This window comes from Leucopleurus acutus (assembly GCF_964270905.1).
Source record: "Leucopleurus acutus genome assembly, chromosome: 11".
Classification (NCBI taxonomy): domain Eukaryota; kingdom Metazoa; phylum Chordata; class Mammalia; order Artiodactyla; family Delphinidae; genus Leucopleurus; species Leucopleurus acutus.
In genome coordinates this window covers 65,670,383-65,693,702 of record NC_139152.1, presented here as the reverse complement: position 1 = coordinate 65,693,702, position 23,320 = coordinate 65,670,383, and the positions used below count along the sequence as shown (strand labels likewise).

Genomic DNA, 23,320 nt, shown 5'->3' with positions numbered 1-23,320 from the left:
AGATTTTTATCATAAGTGGAGGCTGAATTTTGTCAGAAACTGTTTTGGCACCTATTGAGATGATTTCTATTCTTCAGTTTGGTAATGTGGTTTATCACACTGACTGACTGGCAGATACTGAACCATCATTGGCATCCCTGGGATAAATCGCACTTCATCATGACATATGATCCTTTTAATGTGTTGCTGAATTCAGTTTACTAATGTTTTGTTGAGGACTTTTGTTATCTATGTTCCTCAGTGGTACTGGTCTGTAATTTTCTTTTCTTTGGTGTCTTGCTCTGGTTTTTGTTATGAGGGCACACTCCTCTCTAGTCACCAGAGCTGCATGCTCTAGGAGTGCCCCCTATGTAGGCTGTGTGCACGCTTCTGTTGTGGCAGTGCCAACTAGTGTGGGTGCGCTGGTAGGCAGGGCTGGCCCCTGGCCTGGTTGGCTGCAATGCCGCAGTGACTAAGGGCCCCTGGAGGGTGGAGCAGGCTTTCTGCATGGCTGTCTGCACAGCCTGGAGGGCTTGCAGCTGGTGCTGACCCACTGGAGGGCAGAGAATCCCCTGGAACTAATAGGCTAATGGGAGGATCCCAAAACAGTCTTTTGCCAGCGCCAGTGTTATTGCAGTAGAATAAGCTCCCAAAAATGGATGCTTCCAACATCTCCATCCCCAGGGCGAGTCTCAGTTGCCTCCTGCCTCTCCAGTGCGCTCTCCAAGATCAGCAAGTGGTTCTGACACAGTGACCTTTCAAACTACTTCCTCTGCCCTGGGACTTGGAGCATGGGAGAATTTGTGCACGCCCTTGAAGAGCAGAGTCTGTTTCCTATAGCCCTCCAGTTCTCCCAAACATAAGCCCTACTGGTTTTCAAAGCCAGAAGTTCTGAGGACTCATCTTCCTGGTGCAGGACTTTTAGGCTGGGGGGGACAATGTGGGGCTTGGACCCCTCACTTCTTAGGAAGGACTTCTACAATTGTGATATACCTCCTGTTTATAGGTCACTGACCAAAGGGTGTGGGTCCTGACTATACCACATCTCTGCCCTTCCTACCCATCTTGGTGTTGTTCCTTCTTTATGACTTTTGCTGTGGAATATCTTTTCTGCTAGTGTTCAGGTCATTCTCATAGATGGTTTCCCTGTAAGTAACTGTAATTTTGGTACGTCTGTTGGAGGAGGTGAGTTCAAGGTCTTCCTACTCCACCTTCTTGACCCCCACCCTTGCTTTAAATTTAGACCAGGATAAAAACAGAAGCTGCTTAAGTGGGAGACCTAACTATAGGTTACACTTACATTCGCTTTATTCTCACAAAATTATTTTGTGGACTTCCCTGGTGGTGCAGTGGTTAAGAATCTGCCTGCCAATGCAGGGGACACAGGTTCGATCCCTGGTCCGGGAAGATCCCACATGCCGTGGAGCAACTAAGCCCATGTGCCACAACTACTGAGCCTGCGCTCTAGAGCCCATGAGCCACAACTACTGAGCCCACATGCCACAACTACTGAAGCCCACATGCCTAGAGCCCATGCTCCACAACAAGAGAAGCCACTGCAATGAGAAGCCCACGCACCGCCACGAAGAGTAGCCCCCGCTCGCCGCAACTAGAGAAAAGCACGTGCGCAGCAATGAAGTCCCAACACAGCCAAAAATAAATAAATAAATGAATTTTAAAAAATTATTTTGTGCTGAAAAGGAAAAGAAAGAAGTGAATACAAAAAACTGGACTATTATTTGAGTGTTGGAAAATATTGTTTGAAGTGTACTACTTACAGCAGTAATCAGGTGTTCTCCATGGAATGCAAATGTCAAACTTGTTACATAGAGCCACATATGCAGAAAGAGCATCACATTCATAGTTCCAAAAATAGGTATAATTGATCCACATCTTTTCACAAAAGTCTTGTGGTGAAACCTAGAGATACATTGTGCCTTGGGATAAGTTATGTTGTTTTATTTCTCTGAAGGCCCTAAGCTAGACTAAACTATTTGAAGAATCAAAAGGTAGCAAGTTAATATTCATTATAGTTCCTCTTTGACCTTAGATTTTCAAAGCTTCGTAATATTAGATGTCACTTCTGAATTTATAATTTTTTAAACACACAGTTTTAGATAAGATAAATATTGTCTGTACTAATGTACATAAATCTACCTTATAAAGATAGAAAAGAAACAGAGTATGTGGATCTAGCAAAAACCTATTTCTGATATTACATTTTGGGTTACAATCATGTTTTCTATATACTGAATAAGACTTTGATCTATTACAGATAAAACTGGAAACTCCTAAAGCTTTCTGTAATGATACATGGCACTGCCCATTAAATGAGGTTATAAATGCTTCTCAAAAAATCGTGTACTAATATTGAACGTTAGTCAAATAATTTATATAATTTGTCATGCCTCAACTTATTAGAAACTCATTTTTTCTACAGAGTATGTTTCATTTTGATCTAGAGATACCTGAAATCTAAATAATTTAACTTGTAACAACATTCACTCCAATTTTTCTCTGCTCATTTATTCAGCAAACATACTAAGCAACTACATTCAGATGTTAAATTTGGACACAGGTCAAAGTGTCAGATAAAAATACTTAATATTTTTCATATCCTATCATTTTTTCTTCAAGGTCCATATCTATAAAAACTAAGATATTACTTTCTTTTTAGTCTCCTCTGTTGAATCTCCTCAGTTTCCAACCATTTCACTTTTCATGGAATACTTGCTATGATCATCGAGAGCCCCCTACTTGTCAAATCCAGGGAACACCCTGATATTCTAAACCCTCGCCAACCTCTCAGAGGCGTATAATGCCATGCACGGCCCCTGTGTCTTAAAAGCCTCTCCCTTGACTTTGAGAACACCACACTCTGGTGCCTTTCCATCTGTTCATTGCTGTCTCCTCTTCCTAATTCATTCTGAGTATTTGTCTAGACCCCTTCCTTGATCGCCCTGTCTACTCACTACAAACGCTCTTCCTGGGCTCACCCATTCCCACAGTTTCTACCGCCATCTTGGGCATTTACATCTTCACCTTGGTTTCTTCATAAGTTAAATAGAGTTAATAATAAACCTACTACTACTTAAGATTGCTGTGAGCTAATATATGGAAAGTATAGAGAGCAGACTCTGGCACATCATACATGAGTTACTGTTATTTTTAAAAACTCCATATACTAATAACTCCCCAAACTTGACCTCTGGCTTCAACTGGTCTCCTCTGAGATCTAGAATAGCTTCAAATTTTTTCTGGGTATTTTTGCCTTGAAGTCCCACATGACTTAATTTTTCCAATATAAAAAAAATTGTAACCCTTCTCTACTGAACCCACAAAAGCTGATTCTCCTGTATCCTCCATTCACTTATGCATCCTTTCACAGTTTATTGAGCACCTAACTACTTATCAGGCACCGTACTATTCATGAGGAATATAAAGGTGACTAAAACAGACCTGTTCTCTGCCTTGTGGATCTCATAGTTAAAGCCTACGTGTTGAATCAAGAGGAGTCACCATGCTAAAATAGATCAGAGGAGGGAAGTATTCTAGCTTAGGACACTCCAAGCATAAAAGCCCATTTGCAATAGTGCAACAGTTGAAAGGAGACTGGAATGCCTGGAGCTTAGCCAGTAAGAAAAGTGTAGCACAAGAGGAAGCTGGAAAAGTAGGCAGGCCAAAGCATAGAGGAAATTATAAGCCCTGATAAATTTAGAGCGTATTCTAAGGGTAAGTGAAAGACACTGAAGGATTTTAGGTAGAGAAATAATCCAACTGTGTTTCCATTTTCAAAAGATCATCTGCCTGCTATGTGGAGATTTGCAAATGAGGATGAAGATTAGAAGCGGAAAAACGAAATGTCAAGCATTCCTTTCTTTTGCCATCAAATTCACTGGGAGGAACCTAAGGGAAAGCTGGAGCTATCATAGACTAAATGGTACCCTATGTTGCCTCACTATGCCTTGAATAGTCAAGTTGAAAAGTTTCCTGATGTAATCAACCTTCTAAGTTCACAGTTAAAAATGCAATTTTTGAAAGTCTTTATGCTTTAAAAAGACAGATTACAATGACACTGAAATGAGTTAAAAAGTATTTGCTATTTTTTTCATTTTTATATGCATGCATTTTAAAATGTAAACATTTAAAACTTACTTTGTTGCAAATCTCTGAGCAAAACTGAAGCTCCAGAAAGATACACCATTTTTATCCCATGACTTCATATCCTTTGTCTTTTCCCTCAGAGAACTCATAGAGGGCAGGCTGAGAACTATGGCGTCTACGCTTGATGGTCGAACACAGAAAGTCCTAGAGTGAACTCCTTCTACTTTGACAATTCACTCACTCTCCTTCCCAGACTTCGCCCCTCCGTAAGTCTTGCACTAAGCTATTTCAGTGTTTTCCTAACATGGTCTTTTCCAGCAACCCTGCTCTTGTCATACTGTTTTCTTGGCCTAGGTCTCCCTTCCTCCCTCTTCTCTCCTGGCAAACTCATCCTTCTAAATAATTAAGATGTCTGAAACCCTGGGAAGTCTTCTCCCGACTTGGGTGCCTATGCATCTCCATACTGTATATGTTGATTAATCTGTTCACAGACTTGCCTTCCTTCTAGACTCTTCGAGAGCAAGGAGAGGGTCTTACTCATCTTTGTATCATAGGAGTTTAACACAGTGCCTAGTAGGTACTTGATCTCACTAACTTTTCATTTAACGATACACGAAATGCTGTATTTGTCTGTCTTTTGTCTCTAACAACAGATCTTTTTTTAACGATGCAGATTATTTAAAATATCTACTAACCACCTAAAGTCAGAAAGTTAGAGACTAATAAAGAACAATTAAATTGTTCTCCTAAGTTAGAGACTAATAAAGAACAATTAAATTGTTCTCCTAAGAGGCCAGGAATTGATTAAAGCCTCACTGTCTTGGTTTCTATACTGGGTTATCAAATGGCATTCATCTCTTTCTCCTAGAGGCATTTATTCATAGGACAAAATTTCACTTTTCTTGAAAGCTGTAGATATAGTTCAGAAAAAAAAAACATGGGGAGAAAAAGATAATTATCCTTCCTGTTCTATAAGTCAATAAACAGTAAATGATTTTGAATTCCAAAGCGTACTGAGAGGAGGTTTGGGGATAAACTATTCTCAGTAGAAGAACATCATGGCAAGAACAAGAATTTATTGGCTTTTCCTCTCAACATGTCTAACATGACAGTTCTGATTTATGGTTGCTTTCAACTTACTTCATTATGGCATGGGATGAAAACTCTTCTATTTAATAACTCAATGCAGTGACTGCAGTCGTGCTCAGTACAATTTCTAAAAGGCCTCCTCGTTGTTACTTCAAATGATTTCTCAATTTCCCAGCTCTCAATAAATAATTCTATGTCTTCTATATTCGTAATGATTGTGCCATTTTGCATCCTTAGATCATCATCTGGATCATCATTGCAAGTTCCTAAAAAGATGTGTGACATTTAGAAGGAAAATTTTTTTCCCTTAAACCAAATATAGGCAACAGAAGTAAATCATCTCAATAACTGATTTAAAATGAATAAATTATTTACTGAATCAGGCACCAAATTTATGTCCTTTGACTTTAACGTTGATTGATTTTTTTTAATTATGTGTCTGATTCTTTGATAAAATAGTGTAGAACTGTCTTAACCAGATAAGAAAGAAATTATAATCCTAGAAGTCAAGATATGTTGAAAGATCATAGAAGAAGAAAGAGGAGATTGATTCTGTCCCTACACTCTTCCACTATTACCACTATCTCATAATTTAAGAACTAGTTCTTAAATCTGACAGGGTATTCCCCAGAATAGTAGACATTTTGTGATTGCCTCCTAAGCATCTATTCCCCCAGGAAAACCCTGCCTGAAAACATTAAATTTTTCTCTTCAGGAACTATCTCTGCCCCATTACCTAGCACATGACACCACTCCAGCAGAGGGCCCTGGTAAGCATAAAGGTAAGCCTTACTCCCTTTCATTAACAACTGTTACAGGTAATCCAGGCATAAACCAGTCAGCTTGTGGCAGTCACTTAGACACACAGATTTGTTCAACATTAGAACAACCATTGTTAAGCTCAGGATTTGACCTGGGGAATTCTAGGACATAGACAATCTCTCTTCCTTGCAATGACATGGCCGATTGATGGCTGTGATGCTGTGACCTGCTATAGCCTCTAGCTTCCTTCAGGGAAACCAAACTGAGGACAGAGCTTACTTTTTATCTAGTGAAGTGAAAAGCCAAGGGAAGTACAGAGAAATGGGCCTAGGACCCTGATCATACCTTACCTGAATCCCACCCTACTTTAAGACATAATTTTTTCTTAATTCCCAAGGCTCCTAGCTATAAAAGATACGAGTTAAACATTTTTTTCAAGTATCAAATCTTAATCCTCAAGCAGTTATAACAAGATCAATAAAGGTTTCTGCTGCCACAGTTGCCCCACACTTGTAAATATACAGGAGACTGAGTACAGTGCAAATAAATAAATAAATAAAACTCAAGCTAACTGAACTATACTGTAAAGCAGCTATGTTTAAAGTCTAAACTCTTCTGGGAAGAGGTATTGGTAGTAAAAATATGTTTTCATTGCAACTCTAGCCACCACTCCTGCAGACTTCACAGTGCTATGTAGAACAAGTTGTCAATATAGACCTCCCATTCTGGTGTCCATACTCAGTTTGGGTCACACTCTTGTCCACTACAACTCAATCAGCCAGCACCCTGATTTCCTTTTAACAAACCACTGCTCTCCCATTGTGGAGGTCAGGAAGTTTAGGGGGTGACCCTTGTTAGCAAAAAGGTGACCCTAGCCCCTTCTCTATAGTGACTAGTTAAGAATCCAGTTAGCAGACTGTCTCCATAAAAGCATGAGCTGACAGTAGAGGAAAAGAACCAAACAAACATGAAAACCAAGCAGAAGTTATAGCACACAGAAGTGATAACTCAGAAGAGAAAATATGCATTCCCCAAATCCCTGAGTTATTACTCAATAATATCTATTGGGTTATTATGTATACCCAATATCATGTATATACAATAACTATTTCCACAATGATAACCTAAGCCACCACAGAAGTCTGTGCTGTGTTTAGCATGCTCTAAACAGGCAAGGAAATTGTAAACCATTTTAGCCAAACTTTCCACTAAATGCTTTACATTTTTGAAGAAGAAATTTAGGTATCTCATATAATTTGTTGAGAGCAAGGACTTGGTCTATTTGTTTTGAGTTGTCAGCACCAAGCATAATGCCAGACACTCAGAAGCTGATCCATTAACTTTTACTCAATTAATATTTAGTGAGTTTAAAATAGATGTATTTGTACTAAGCTAATATTTATTGACTGTATTAAGCAATGTGTTAAGTGTTTTTACGTTAACTTTCACATTCAATTCTAACAACAATTTTGAAGGTAGATTTTACTATTCCCATTTTAAAGATAAGGAAACTGATGTTCACTTAAACATCTGTAAACGGGATAGCTCTGGCAGACACCAGAGCCAGAATTGTTCTTTTTATTTTGTTATGTACCTAGAGATATTTCTAATTTGTTTCCTTTGGCTTATCACTATGTATCTATGTAACATATTGTGATAAGGAAGTGTAATATGTACCTTTACACTTAGGTTACACCTATGGAACCTAAGTGTAAAGGTACTAGGCTTTACACTTCATAAGAAAACTGGGACTAATATTCAGAACACTGTGTTCCCTGTATATAACTTTCAAGATGACTTAACTAAATTTTCTTTGATTTCAAACTTAAAAAAATAAGAAACAAAGTTATTTAAGTCTTTAATCATTCTATGCCTCATTTTTATCACTTATAAATTAACACTAGTGCCTACTTATTGAGGCTACTGTTAGAATTAAATGAGTTAAAGTATGTAAAATAATGCCTGACACTTCATTAATGCGTAATAAAGATGAGCTAGTAGGAATACAAACAGTATTGTAGAAACAGTGGTAAGCATATATTTCCATAAAATACCCAAGTTGAACTGTTATTTCTTGCTTCTAAGTCCATTTATGGAAAGACATTGCTTCCTTCACTACTCACATGGGGAACTGAAAGTTAACATCACTTCTCCAACCCAAAAAATGGGGCAAGAGGGGTCAAGACGGTGTAATGTGAACAGAAAAAAAAAAAGAAGAAATAGAGATTTGAAAACCAGTGCTTACCACAAAGTCCTTCTGTGTAGGATGACAAGTTAAATTGAGAGCCAAAATGAATGTCTATGATCCCTGTAAGATGAGCCCACTTTATGATTAGTCCAGCTGGAGTAGTAATCACATACACTGAACCAGAATCCTCTATGGACAGATCTTCATTTGAAAAAGGCAAAGGTACAGCAATAGAATCCACTTCTACCTAAAATTACATAATGCATTTACACCTATTAGAACAATGTTTATGTTTTAATATACACTCATAAAAATTAGGAAAATTCAGATTATTCCATTTCTTCTGATTTAACATAAACTATTTTTAAATGCTTAAAAATCTATTTGCTGCTGCCACAGTTTCTCACAACTCCTAAGTTCTTTTATTGTTCTTTTGCTGTCTTGCTATAGTCAATATTTGTTCTAACCTCATTGCCCTTTATTTTCTTCAAAACCTAACTTTCTTCTACGTTATATATGCTTTTTTATGTTTCCCCCAATATATGTTGATTATACCATTACCTCCTAATATAAATTAAAGATAATAAAGTTTTTTTCAGGATGTTTTCTTTAATCTGGGTCCTCTATTTGATCTTCTAAATCAGTGTTTGTTTAATTATAATGTTCATAATAACCATCTGTGAAGCTTGGTAAAGATTAAGATTACCAGAAATTCTACTTCCAAGGTTTGGATTGGATCCTAGATCTTATATTTTTAACACGTTTTCTTGGTAATACTAATATAAGGAATCCAAGGATTTTTACTTTGAAAACAGTGCTTTAAATAACAATGATGACATGGAACCATGAGCTGTAACTAGCAGTAAATTTCTCAGAGTTCTATCTGACTAACCATCCAATTTCTCATCTTTATATCTTCCTCCTCTTGCCACCCTCAAGCTGGAACAGCCTTCTTTGCCTGGTTAATTTCTACTCATTCTTTAAGATTTATCTTAGGTGTCACCTCCTCCAAAAATATCCACTTGACCCTCCTATAAACTGCATTTTTCAATGACCTGTATCTCTGTTTCCATGATATCTTGGTCATCATTCTATCACTATAGCTCCTACTGCCTTTTAATTGGCAGATAATGACATTTACGCACCCCACACACAACTGCAAGTTACTTGAGATCAGGACCTGTGTCATTTTATCACATAAACTCACTAAATGATTTTTTAAGTTAACAAGTTTTCAACTGAATACATGACCAGCCATCAGTTCAGCTGAGGCCAAAAATAAGCCCTTCCAACCAAATGTTCACAACAACAGCACGGACCAGGTTTGAGTTTAATTTCCCACCCACTTCCTGTTAATATACCAACCTCATTAAATCAAAGGTATATATAGAAATTCTCATGTCCAAAAAAGTAACACATTCATATATTTTAAGTTTGACTTAAAATTAAACTTTCTGATATCTTACCGCATTTTAGGCTTGCTTTAACACTGTTTCCAGTCTAGAATGTACGGCCTGTGCTAACAGAATTATTTCCAGAAAGCATATAACAACAGCTCAGCCATTTTGAGCAAAATCTTTATAAATTTTTTTTTTATGTTTTTGAGAGACCATGTAGATCTGAGTGAAGCATCCAGCTTATAACTCACTCCTATTTGGTAAATATAATTCCTTTGGATAAAGGTTTTTCCTGTAAAATCAAATGGCTCCTTTCCAACTTTTTAATGGCGCATTGCTCTTCTTCAGTTCATTTCAACAAATTTAAATATTCCTTCATTTTTTTAAGCTATCAATTAATGGTGTCAACATTTCAAAACTACTCTTTCCCTCTGTTTTTCTCTCAGTAGTCTTCCTTCGGGTGTTTTTGGCTGCTACCCTTTGCAACCTTATGATCCTCTCTTTCACATCATTTCCACTTTGTCTAATCTGAAACACTAAACATTAACTCTGACACTAAGAAGCTTGGCCACTCATATGATCCAAGAGAGCTTTAGCATGTTTAATATGGCTGTTTCAGTTAACCTCAAAAGGGGAGAAACATTTGCAACAGTTGGCATGTTATGGTAGGAGACATATAATAGTATGAAACACATTTTCAACTGTCCATGAAAAGAATGATTAGACATCATAGCAATGAAATTCCACTGATGTGTTTAATTTCCCCTCTTTTTGGAAATAACTCTGCTTATGTAATTTCTCAATTTCATCCATTATGAGGATATGCTTTACTTTGTGTTCCTACCTTTCTTGCTGCCCGATTGACAAGTACTTTATGTACAGGTGTGGTCAAATTTAACTTCTTAAAACAAAGTGCAGAGATTCTTCCAGAGGAAGCCTTAATTTGAAAGAAAATTGAAACTTTATGTAGTTAAACATAATTTTAGCAATAAACATAAGTAATTCACTAGACATTTTGCAGATACTCACTAGCTTCTTAAATGAGTTTCCATTCTGAAAGAAAAAACATTAAAAAAAAATACATTACTTGACTTTTAAACCTTATTTGGATTAATACTATATGCCTTTAAATATATTCACATGAAACACATTTTGTTTTAAGTACCAGAAGATAAATCTCAGTGAGTTGTTGAGTCCTTTCTTACTCTGGGAATACCTAATGTTGCAACATACTTCTGCTACTAGATTTATGAAGAAATGACAAAAGAATAGATTATGACTTACCTGATTCATGGAACATTTTTCAATATGAGCAACTATAACTTCTCCAGGAATTCTTACTAAGATATAAGAAGCCATACTATACAATGCTGCATTATTTCCATCAAATGTAATAATGCTGAGTTCTGACAACATGGAACACCGACCTAAAAAGTGGTAGAGAGTAGATTTAGTCTATTAACTAATTATTTGTATTACAGTAATAACTGCTCCTTTTAAAACATCTTTTAAATTAGTCTCCTTATGTTTGACAAAAAGCAACTCTAAAAGTTACTGGGAATCAAAATCATAAATCAAATGAAGAAAGTTCAACAATAACTTTGTCTTGATGAGGTGATTGCTTCAAAAAAAATAATAATCTCCCCCGATTAAAAATTCATTGCCATGTAAGGAACGCAGACTTACACGGACATTCCCACTCAGGGCAGCAAATATCTCTGTTCACTTGAACAGCTCTTCCCCGGAAACCACAGTCAGGCATTTCTATGTCCTTTGGGCAATTAAGAGACCAGTTGTACAACTTCCATTCCTTATCAAGGCATATATATTGGGTACAATTATAAACAGGATCAAATTCTTGAGGCTGTTAATAAAAAAGAAAATTAAAGCATATTTTTCCATTTTCAACTAATGTTTTAATTTTTAAATTTCCCATTCACATTGCTTATAGTGTACATTTCCTAAATACAAAAGCTTTTGAAAGATGAACAATTAAAATTTCACTACAGCTTTTTGTTGAAGTATCCTCTCTGAAATATTCAGTATGAACTTCATTTAAACTTTACCTTAATATTGATTTGACTATCAGAATTGCCCAGATACCCAACTTCTGAGCAAACTGAAGTCTTGTTCCAAATTGTCTAGATTAGTGCTTTGCAAGCAGACTTATACAGTGGCAGTCAACCTTTCATATTATGTTGTATAAAGCTAGTATATGATTAAGACTTCTGTTGAGGTCAGTTTAAAAAAAATTACAACTTAATATTATCCATATATTCCATTAAAACTCAAATGTGATATCAGTTTGACAGCACCTGGATAGAATCATAAATTACTTTTTATATATAGCTCACAGACTTCTAGATAAATAAATAAAAAAATAAATAAGTGATAGATTTTTTTATAAATTACATTCTATATAAATTATACTAATAACTATAGCAATGCTAAATAATATAACACTTATTACGCTCCAGACATTGTTCTAATTAGTCTATTTTATTCCCTCTGAGGTAGGAGCTAATATTTTTCCCTATTTCTCAGATAGAAAATCAGGTTTAAGGTCAAATTAACTTGCCCTGAGTTTCATAGCTAGTAGAGTCAGAACTTAAATTCAGGCGTTGTTGCTCTGAAGACCAGTGTTCTTAACCACTACTCTATACTGCATCTCAGGGGATGGAGGAAGAAAAATTAACATCTATTTAGCACCTATTATATATCATGCACTAATAAAGTAGCTTTTTTCATTTAATTCTCCCTAAATTTTGTGGGGCAGTTTCTATCATTCCAGTGTTATACATGATAAAAAACAAGAATAAGAGAGGGTAAAGAGTTTTCTAAATAGTGAGACTATTAAGAGAGGACTTCTCAATTTAAAAGCCAAAAGTAGGCAAATAGTCAACTTCAGTCTTGCAAAATTTTCTGTGTATAAGTTGTATCAACTCCCAGAAAATGAAAGGAGATAGAAGAAAACTGAAACACCTAAACAACACCTAAACCACCTAAAGAATCTATACCTTCCACTCTACTGAAAGAATCTTTAACAAGGTCACCAATGAACTCCACATTGCTAAATTCAATGATCAATTCTCAGACCTCATCTAGTTGACCTGTTAACATATTTAGTATAGCTTATTACTCCATCTTCCTTAATATTTTCTTTTCTTGGCTTCCAGATCACCTACAATCTCCTCCATTTTCTCCTAGTTCAGTGGTTAATATCCTTTGCATGTTTGTCATTGTTTCTCAATCTGTTGAAGTTGTAGTGGCCCTTCTCTCTTCCCTGTCTTCACTCAATCCCTTTGTGATCTCATCTAATCCCACAATTTTAAATACCCTTTATCCACTGAGAATTACAAAACTTTCATCTTAACTTGATCTCCACCCTAAACTCCACTTGTGTTCACCAGATCTGTGTACCCATAGCTTTTTGATGTCTAAGAGGAATCTTAATCTTTACGTGGCAAAACTGAACTCCTGACTCTACCCACCCCAGACCTTCACTTCCCACAATTTCCCCATCCTGATTAACGCCCACTTTATCCTTCAGTTGTTCAAGGCAAAACTCTTAGAATCCTTAATGCCTCTTTTTCATTCACACCTCACATCTAATTCTTCAGTAATTTCTGTATCCTCTACCTTCAGAATAGATCCAGAACCCAGACATTTGTCACCATCTCCAATGCTATCACCTGGTCCAGATCACCATCAATCTCTTGCCTAAATTCCTGCAATAGCCTCCTAACTGGTTCTATTGTCTCTTTACACCGTACTCTCAACACAGCAGCTAAAATGATCCTGAAACAGATCAGATGATATAATTCCTCTGCTCAGAAATCTCCCTTTTCTCTTCCTGTGTCATTTAGAATGAAAGCCACAGTCTTCACAATCATCCACAAGGCCTTACATAATCTAGTTTATTTCCTATTATTATTACATAATCTAATTTACTTCCTACTATTTTACTCCATACTATTTTACTCCTTGCTATTCTTTTATTGTTTTAAGATGTTCGGTACATTCTCAGCTCAGGGCCTTGCACTTGGCTGGCCCCTCTGCCTGGAATGCTGTTGCCCTGGTTCTTTGCGTGGTTCACTCTTTCACTTCTTCAGATTTTCTGCTCTAAAGTAACAGTCACTTTCTCAGTGAGGTTCAGTGAGGATCATTTCATTGAAAATAGTTTTATTTTTCTCCTGAGCAGCAATCTCTAGTGCTTTACATAGCTTGGTAATTTATTTTGCTTATTGGCTGTTTCAGAATCCAATAAAATGTAAACTCCATAAAAGCAGGAATTTTTGCCTGCTTTTATATTGCTTTACTTATGGTACCTGAATAGTTCCTAGCCAGAAATAGTGCTAAATAAAAATTGGTTGAATAAATCATTGGTTTATCAGAACAAGTAGCATATTTGGAGTAAGGAGATAATTTCTCAAGTTTCAGCCAAGACAATTACTAGCTCTGGGATTCAATGACCTTATCTTTTTTTGCTTACTAGTATATATTTGTCATCTTGCACAGTGCCCGGCATATAGCAGCTGCTTAATAAATATTTTTGAATGCCCGAAGAGAAGCCCACAATATGCTCTTTATTATTATAAAGAATTATTATCATTAAAGAACTATTAAAGAAACATAATTATTATTAAGTTAATAAATTATCCAATTAATAAATCAATAAATAAAAGTATTAAGTTATCACACATAATTATTATTACACCTATCACACAATTACTACTATTAAGGAATCATCCTTAAGACTTCATTTGCATTTTATTTGTTTTTCTTAGTGTGACCAGAGTCTAATTACTAAGAAATATCTGACAGTTAAGGAAATAAAATTGTTAAAATGTAATGCTTATTTAATTTAGCAAAGAAAGACTAGAGAGCATATCAAAAGAAGTTTAATAGCATCTGGATAGTGATACAGAAACATGAGTAGACACAATAAGGAAATGACAAATAGCTGAAGAGATTACTCAGTCATACCTCACATTCCAAACCTGGCGTAGGTGTTAGCTTGTCAATCGCAGTGAAGTCTGATGGAGTAATCATTTCTGAAGGAAATGAAGAGGTCCCCTGCATTAGTGGAGTGGTATTGATCATATATAAAATTCATTTGTGATAGAGACCATGCTAAGAAATTTTATATAGATTATTTCATTTAATTCTAACAAGAACCCTGTGAAGTAGATAATAATATTATTGTCATTTTACAGATAAGGAGACTAAGGTTGTAGAGAGGTAAGCTGGTAAGTGTCAGAGGCAGAATTCGAACTTGGCAATTTTGATTCCAGAGCACTGGCTTTTAAGCACCATCCTAGAAACATCTTCAGTGCCTTGTTGGTGTCAACACAATTCTTTGAACAGGTAGAAATATCAATAGTATCACTAAAGATTGCTCAGGAGTTACAAATTTTGTTGCATTTCTAAAATGCGTAGTGAAGTTGATTCATTTCCCTGGTGAATCTCTAAAATGTTTTCCTTGCGAGCAGAATAGTTGCTGCTGTGGATCGTTGGAGACCCCAGTTGGGTGTGGCGAAGGAGTTACCCATGGAAAGGGAAAACACAACTGGTAAACACATTTGTAAGAGTTCTTCCAAAGCTTTTTGTTAGTACTAAAGGTATCTCTAAAATATTCAAAATCTGAAGGACTGTAGAAGAGTGAAAATGAATGGCTGAAATTTTGTCTAGCTGTAACTGCAGTGTCCATTGTTGATACCATCTAAAAATGACTATATTAGTTTCCTATAACTGCTGTAAACAAATTATTACAAATTTAGTGTTTTGAAACATCACCAAATTATTATCTTGTGGTTCTGGAAGTCCGAAGTCCTAAAATCAAGATATCAGCAAGGGCTGTACTCCTTCTGGAGCCCCTACGGAAGAATCTGTTTCCTTGCCTTTTCCAACTATGGATTGCCTGAATACTTTGACTCATGGTCCCTTCTTCCAACTTCAAAGCCACAGAATAATATCTTCAAATCTCAATTTCTTTCTCTCTCTCTTTCTCTCCCTCCCTCCCCTTCTCCTTCCCTGCTGATTCTGACATCTGACATGTGACACCTTCTCTGACTCTGACCCTCCTCCTTCTCTTTTATAAGGACCCTTATGATTACATTGGGCTCACATGGATAATCCAGGATAACTTCCCCATCTCAAAATTGTTAACTTTATCGCATCTGCAAAGTCCCGTTAGCATGTAAGGTCCCATATTTATAAATTCTGGGCATTAAGACATGGACATCTTTGGAGGGCCATTATTCAGCCTACCACAATGACATTAGACAAAACTTTTATTTTTTTGTTAAATAAATTCCATAAATAACCTTAATTTTGTACTTATTTTATGGCTCCTAACTTACAAAATAAATGAAGTAGAATAAAAATTCCCATTGCTTGGTCCTATAAACAGTGTTCATGGTATATTAGATGTTGTATCTTCTAGAGAATATGAAATTTTTACAGACTTAAATATCTTCATTTCCATCATCATAAATGTTTGAGCAAAGTAATAGGAGACAAAGTTCCAGCCCAGAGCAAGCACAGAGTCATGAAAAATTCTGGTAACTGGGGGTCTGAGTGGTCTCAGCAATAAATTAGTCCATTGTTTTCTAAAATCATCAATGGGTTATAAGCACTGTCTTGGGGTAGAATTATAATAATCAAGCTTGTCGTAATAACCATAGCTTTATAGTAAGTTTTAAATTGCAAAGTATGAGTCCTACAACTTTGTCCTTTTTCAAGATTATTTTGGCTATTCTAGGTTCCCTGCATTTCCATATGAATGTAGGGTCACTTTGTCAATTTCTGCAAAGAAGTAACTGGGATTTTGATAGGTATTGCATTAAATCTGTAAATAAAATTTGGGAGCATTGTCATTTTAGCAATATTAAGTCTCCCAGGAACATGAGATGGCTTTCCATTTATTTTGATCTTCCTAATTCCTTCAATAACATTTTGTAGTTTTCATTGTACAAGTCATATACTTCTTTTGCCAAATGTATTCCTACATATTTTATGCTACTGTAAATAGAATTGCTTTCTTCATTTCATTTTTAGATTGTTCATTGCTAGTACATAGAAACACAATGATTTTAGTCACTGGTCTTTTTTTTCTGTAAGCTTGTTGATGTATTATTATTTGCCCATTAATTAGTGCTAACAGGTTTTAGTGGATACTTTAGAATAATCTGTATACAGGATCATATCATCTACAAATAAAAATAATTTTACAGGGTAGTTTTCTTACTTCTGAGGGTCATGGAGTAAAATCTATCTCCCCAATATAGTGACCATGGTACTTTAAATTGTTTTAGATGTTTAAAATATACAATGACTATTGATTTGGGGGGATATTACAGAATGCAAAGTAGACAGCAGTACTTAGAGGAATTAACAGTGTATGTCCCAGGTTTAGTACATGCAGTGTTATTCTAAACTTATTCACTCCGTAGATTATACAACACAGGGAAAGTACTACCAGCCCCTCTCAAAATATGCTTTAAACTATACTAAATTCACTGATGTCTAAAATTTTACAGCAGTAGAGTAATTCCTCATCTCTACAGTGCTAATAATAAGACCTCTCTCTTAGCTTTCTCATAAAGATTAAATACATGCAAAGTTCGTACTCCAATGCCTGACACATAGTAAGTACTCAGTAAATGGTAGCTATTAAGAATAGGAGTAATGAGTTGGGGAGGAACCAGACGGCAGAGTAGAAGGACGTGCTCTCACTCCCTCTTGCGAGAACACCAGAATCACAACTAACTGCTGGACAATCATCGACAGGAAGACACTGGAACTCACCAAAAAAGATACCCCACATCCAAAGACAAAGGAGAAGCCACAATGAGACGGTAGGCGGGGTGCAATCACAGTAAAATCAAATCCCATAACTGCTGGGTGGGAGACTCACAGACTGGAGAACACTTATACCACAGAAGTCCACCCACTGGAGTGAAGGTTCTGAGCCCCATGTCAGGCTTCCCAATCTGGGGGTCCAGCAATGGGAGGAGGAATTCCTAGAGAATCAGACTTTGAAACCTAGTGGGAATTGATTGCAGGACTTCGACAGGACTGGGAAAAACAGAGACTCCACTCCTGGAAGGCACACACAAAGTAGTGTGCGCATCGGGACCCAGGGGAAGGAGCTGTGACCCTGGGGTGACTGAACCACACCTACCTCCTAGTGTTGGAAGGTCTCCTGCAGAGGCGGGGGGTGGCTCTGGTTCAATGTGGGGACAAGGACACTGGCAGCAGAAGTTCTGGGAAGTACTCCTTGGCATGAGCCCTCCCAGAGTCCCCCATTAGCCCCAACAAAGAGCCCAGGTAGGTTCCAGTGTTGGGTTGCCTCAGGCCATACAACCAACAGGGAGGGAACCCAGCCCCACCCATCAGCAGACAAGCGGATTAAAGTTTTACTGAGCTCTGCCCACCACAGCAACAGTCAGCTCTACCCACCACCAGTCCCTCCCATCAAGCCTCTTAGATAGCCTCATCCACAAGAGGGCAGATAGCAGAAGCAAGAACTACAATCCTGCAGCCTGGCATGATATACAGTGGCATGATATACTCTACCCGGAAAGGATCTCATTCAGATTCGATGGAGAAATCAAAAGCTTTACAGACAAGCAAAAGCTAAGAGAATTCAGCACCACCAAACCAGCTCTACAACAAATGCTAAAGGAATTTCTCTAAGTGGGAAACACAAGAGAAGAAAAGGACCTACAAAACAACCCCCCCCCAAAATTAAGAAAATGGTATTAGGAACATACATATTGATAGTTACCTTAAATGTGGATGGATTAAATGCTCCAACTAAAAGACACAGTCTTGCTGAATGGATACAAAAACAAGATCCATATATATATGCTGTCTACAAGAGACCCACTTCAGACCTAGGGACACATACAGACTGAAAGTGAGGGGATGGAAAAAGATATGCCATGCAAATGGAAATCAAAAGAAAGCTGGAGTAGTTATACTCATATCAGATAAAATAGACTTTAAAATAAAGAATGTTACAAGAGATAAGGAAGGACACTACAAAATGATCAAGGGATCAATCCAAGAAGAAGATATAACAATTATAAATATATATATACCCAACATAGGAGCACCTCAATACATAAGGCAACTGCTAACAGCTATAAAAGAGGAAATCGACAGTAACACAATACTAGTGGGGGAATTTAACACCTCACTTACACCAATGGACAGATCATCCAGACAAAATTAACAAAGAAACACAAGCTTTAAATGACACAATAGGTCAGATAGATTTAATTCATATTTATAGGACATTCCATCCAAAAACAGCAGATTACACTTTCTTCTCAAGTGTGCATGGAACATCCTCCAGGATAGATCACATCTTGGGTCACAAATCAAGCCTCAGTAAATTTAAGAAAATTGAAATCATATCAAGCATCTTTTCTGACCACAACGCTATGAGATTAGAAATGAATTACAGGGAAAAAAACGTAAAAAACAAAAACACGTGGAGGCTAAACAATACGTTACTAAATAACCAAGAGATCATTGAAGAAATCAAAGAGGAAATCAAAAAATACCTAGAGACAAATGACAATGAAAACACGACGATCCAAAACCTATGGGATGCAACAAAAGCAGTTCTAAGAGGGAAGTTTATAGCTATAAAAGCCTACCTCAAGAAACAAGAAAAATCTCAAGTAAACAATCTAACCTTACACCTAAAGGAACTAGAGAAAGAAGAACAAAAAAACCCAAAGTTAGCAGAAGGAAAGAAATCATAAAGATCAGACCAGAAATAAATGAAATAAAACAAAGAAAACAAGAGCAAAGATCAATAAAACTAAAAGCTGGTTCTTTGAGAAGGTAAACAAAATTGATAAACCATTAGCCAGACTCATCAAGAAAAACAGGGAGAGGACTCAAATCAATAAAATTAGAAACGAAAAAGGAGAAGTTAAAACAGACACCGCAGAAATACAAAGCATCCTAAGAGACAACTACAAGCAACTCTATGCCAATAAAATGGACAACCTGGAAGAAATGGACAAATTCTTAGAAAGGTATACCTTCCCAGACTGAATCACGAAGAAATAGAAACTATGAACAGCCCAATCACAAGTAATGAAATTGAAACTGTGATTAAAAATCTTCCAACAAACAAAAGTCCAGGACCAAATGGCTTCACAGGTGAATTCTATCAAACATTTAGAGAAGAGCTAACACCTGTTCTTCTCAAACTCTTCCAAAAAATTGCAGAGGAAGGAACACCCCCAAACTCATTCTATGAGGCCACCATCACCCTGATACCAAAACCAGACAAAGATACTACAAAAAAAGAAAATTACAGACCAATATCACTGATGAATATAGATGCAAAAATCCTCAACAAAATACTAGCAAACAGAATCCAACAACACATTAAAAGGATCATACACCACGATCAAGTGGGATTTATCCCAGGGATGCAAGGATTCTTCAATATACACAAATCAATCAATGCGATGCACTATTTTAACAAATTGAAGAATAAAAACCATGTGATCGGGCTTCCCTGGTGGCGCAGTGGTTGAGAGTCCACTGCCGTTGCAGGGGACATGGGTTCGTGCCCCAATCTGGGAAGATTCCACATGCTGCTGAGCGGCTAGGCCCGTGAGCCATGGCCGCTGAGCCTGTGCGTCCGAAGCCTGTGCTCCGCAACGGGAGAGGCCACAACAGTGAGAGGCCCGTGTACCGCAAAAAAAAAAACCATATGATCATCTCAGTAGATGCAGAAAAAGCTTTTGACAAAATTCAATACCCATTTATGATAAAAACTCTCCAGAAAGTGGGCATAGAGGGAACCTACCTCAACATAATAAAGGCCATTTACGACAAACCCACAGCAAACATCATTCTCAATGGTGAAAACCTGAAAGCATTTCCTCTAAGATCAGGAACGAGACAAGGATGTCCACTCTCACCACTATTATTCAACATAGTTTTGGAAGTCCTAGCCATGGCAATCAGAGACAAAAAGAAATAAAAGGAATACAAATTGGAAAAGAAGAAGTAAAACTGTCACTGTTTGCAGATGACATGATACTATACATAGAGAATCCTAAAAATGCCACCAGAAAACTACTAGAGCTAATCAATGAATTTGGTAAAGTTGCAGGATACAAAATTAATGCACAGAAATCTCTTGCATTCCTATACACTAATGATGAAAAATCTGAAAGAGAAATTATGGAAACACTCCCATTTACCACTGCAACAAAAAGAATAAAATACCTAGGAATAAATCTACCTAGGGAGACAAAAGACCTGTATGCAGAAAACTATAAGACACTGATGAAAGATATTAAAGATGATACCAACAGATGGAGAGATATACCATGTTCTTGGATTGGAAGAACCAATATTGTGAAAATGACTATAGTACCCAAAGCAATCTACAGATTCAATGCAATCCCTATCAAATTACCAATGGCATTTTTTACAGAACTAGAACAAATCAGCTTAAAATTTGTATGGAGACACAAAAGACCCCAAATAGCCAAAGCAATCTTGAGGGAAATAAACAGAGCTGGAGGAATCAGACTCCCTGACTTCAAACTCTACTACAAAGCTACAGTAATCAAGCCAATATGGTACTGTCACAAAAACAGAAACATAGATCAATGGAACAAGATAGAAATCCCAGAGATAAACCCACGCACCTATGGTCAACTAATCTATGACAAAGGAGGCAAGGATATACAATGGAGAAAAGACAGTCTCTTCAATAAGTGGTGTTGGGAACACTGGACAACTACATGTAAAAGAATGACATTAGAGTGGCTTCCCTGGTGGCGCAGTGGTTAAGAATCTGCCTGCTGGTGCAGGAGACACAGGTTTGAGCCCTGGTCCAGGAAGATCCCACATGCCATGGAGCATCTGGGCCCGTGTGCCACGACTGCTGAGCCCATGTGCCACAACTACTGAAGCCCGTGAGCCTGGAGCCCGTGATCCACAACAAGAGAAGCCACCACAATAAGCATGCACACTGCAACTAAGAGTAGCCCACACTCTCCACAACTAGAGAAGGCCCGCACACACCAACGAAGACCCAACGCAGCCAAAAATAAATAAAATAAATAAATTTTTTTTTTTAAAAAAGGAATGAAATTAGAACACTCCCTAACACCATACACAGAAATAAACTCAAAATGGATTTGAGACCTAAGTGTAAGACCAGACACAATAAAACACTTAGAGGAACACAAAGGAAGAACACTGAAATAAATCACAGCAAGATCTTTTTTGACCCACCTCCTAGAGTAATGGAAATAAAAATAAACAAATGGGACCTAATGAAACTTTAAAGCTTTGGCACAGCAAAGGAAACCATAAACAAGATGAAAAGACAACCCTCAGAATGGGAGAAAATATTTGCAATGAATCAATGGACAAAGAAGTAATCTCCAAAATATATAAACAGCTCATGCAGCTCAATATTAAAGAAACAAACAACCCAATCAAAAAATGGGCAGAAGATCTAAATAGACATTTCTCCAAAGAAGACATACAGATGGCCAAGAAGCACATGAAAAGCTGCTCAACATCACTAATTATTAGAGAAATTCAAATCAAAACTACAATGAGGTATCATCTCACACCAGTTAAAATGGGCATCATCAGAAAATCTACAAACAACAAATGCTGGAGATGGTGTGGAGAAAAGGGAACCCTCTTGCACTGTTGGTGGGAATGTAAACTGATACAGCCACTATGGAGAACAGTACGGAGGTTCCTGAAAAAACTAAAAATAGAATTACCATATGATCCAGCAATCCCACTACTGGGCATATACCCAGCGAAAACCATAATTCAAAAAGACACATGCAGGGCTTCCCTGGTGGCGCAGTGGTTGAGAGTCCGCCCGCCGATGCAGGGGACACGGGTTCATGCCCCGGTCCGGGAAGATCCCACATGCCACGGAGCGGCTGGGCCCGTGAGCCATGGCTGCTGAGCCTGCGCGTCCGGAGCCTGTGCTCCACAACGGGAGAGGCCACAACAGTGAGAGGCCCGTGTGCCACAAAAAAAAAAGATTGATGACTAATAAGAACCTGCTGTATAAAAAAACAAACAAACAAAAAGAAAAACAACTAATACTAAACTTTCGTTGGGTTATTTGTATGGAAATATGTTAATATAAATGATTCAGACATTACATGAAATTTCTAAAAACCTTATATGTTCTGGTATAATGTTATGTCATAATTCTAGTTATTACTTTAAAATGTATATCTCAGAAATAACTAAATTTCCTTGTCAATTGCATTATTATGAACTTTCATCAAATCTTTAACCGTGGTAATTTTTAAGTCTTTTGTCATTTACAGACAGTTCTGGGTGTACTCTGATGCTTTTGCAAAAATGTTCCTATAAAAGGGTTTCATCTTCAAGGAATTCATGGAAAAGACTCTGACAAGTACAGGTTTCTGGTAACTGACTATACTGCTGAACTGAATGAATAAGCATTTTCAGAACTCTAATGGAAAACTGATGAATTCATAAAAGTGCTAACAAAAGATCAAGATGAAAAAAAAATTAATTACATGGGACTGAGTGAACTGGTGAGGATGATTATAATCTTTGTGACTTTCTGTTTGAATAAAAAAAAAAATCCCACAAGGACTCAGAGACAAAAACTATACAAATCAATTTTCACTGCAAAGTAAAGGAGCTGTTACAGTGGAGGATTACTGGACTGAATGTCAATATTATGACATAGTATGAGTGTGTTTCGTGTTTGGTAATTGCAATCATTGTTGCTTTTGTT

At 37.1% G+C, this 23,320-nt stretch overlaps 1 protein-coding gene across 2 annotated transcripts in view; it reads right to left on the bottom strand.

The window, feature by feature from the left end:
• Positions 1–23,320, bottom strand: part of OTOGL (otogelin like) — a gene marked incomplete at both ends in the record, with an annotated part of 153,818 nt that overhangs the window by 31,346 nt on the left and 99,152 nt on the right. For both annotated transcript variants that reach the window (XM_082849594.1, XM_082849595.1), the window contains 8 exons: positions 1,758–1,899; positions 5,224–5,438; positions 8,180–8,369; positions 10,364–10,456; positions 10,549–10,572; positions 10,804–10,946; positions 11,206–11,383; positions 14,506–14,573. In XM_082849594.1, coding sequence (XP_082705720.1) covers positions 1,758–1,899; positions 5,224–5,438; positions 8,180–8,369; positions 10,364–10,456; positions 10,549–10,572; positions 10,804–10,946; positions 11,206–11,383; positions 14,506–14,573 — 1,053 coding nt within the window. The remainder of the gene's footprint in view (positions 1–1,757; positions 1,900–5,223; positions 5,439–8,179; positions 8,370–10,363; positions 10,457–10,548; positions 10,573–10,803; positions 10,947–11,205; positions 11,384–14,505; positions 14,574–23,320) is intronic.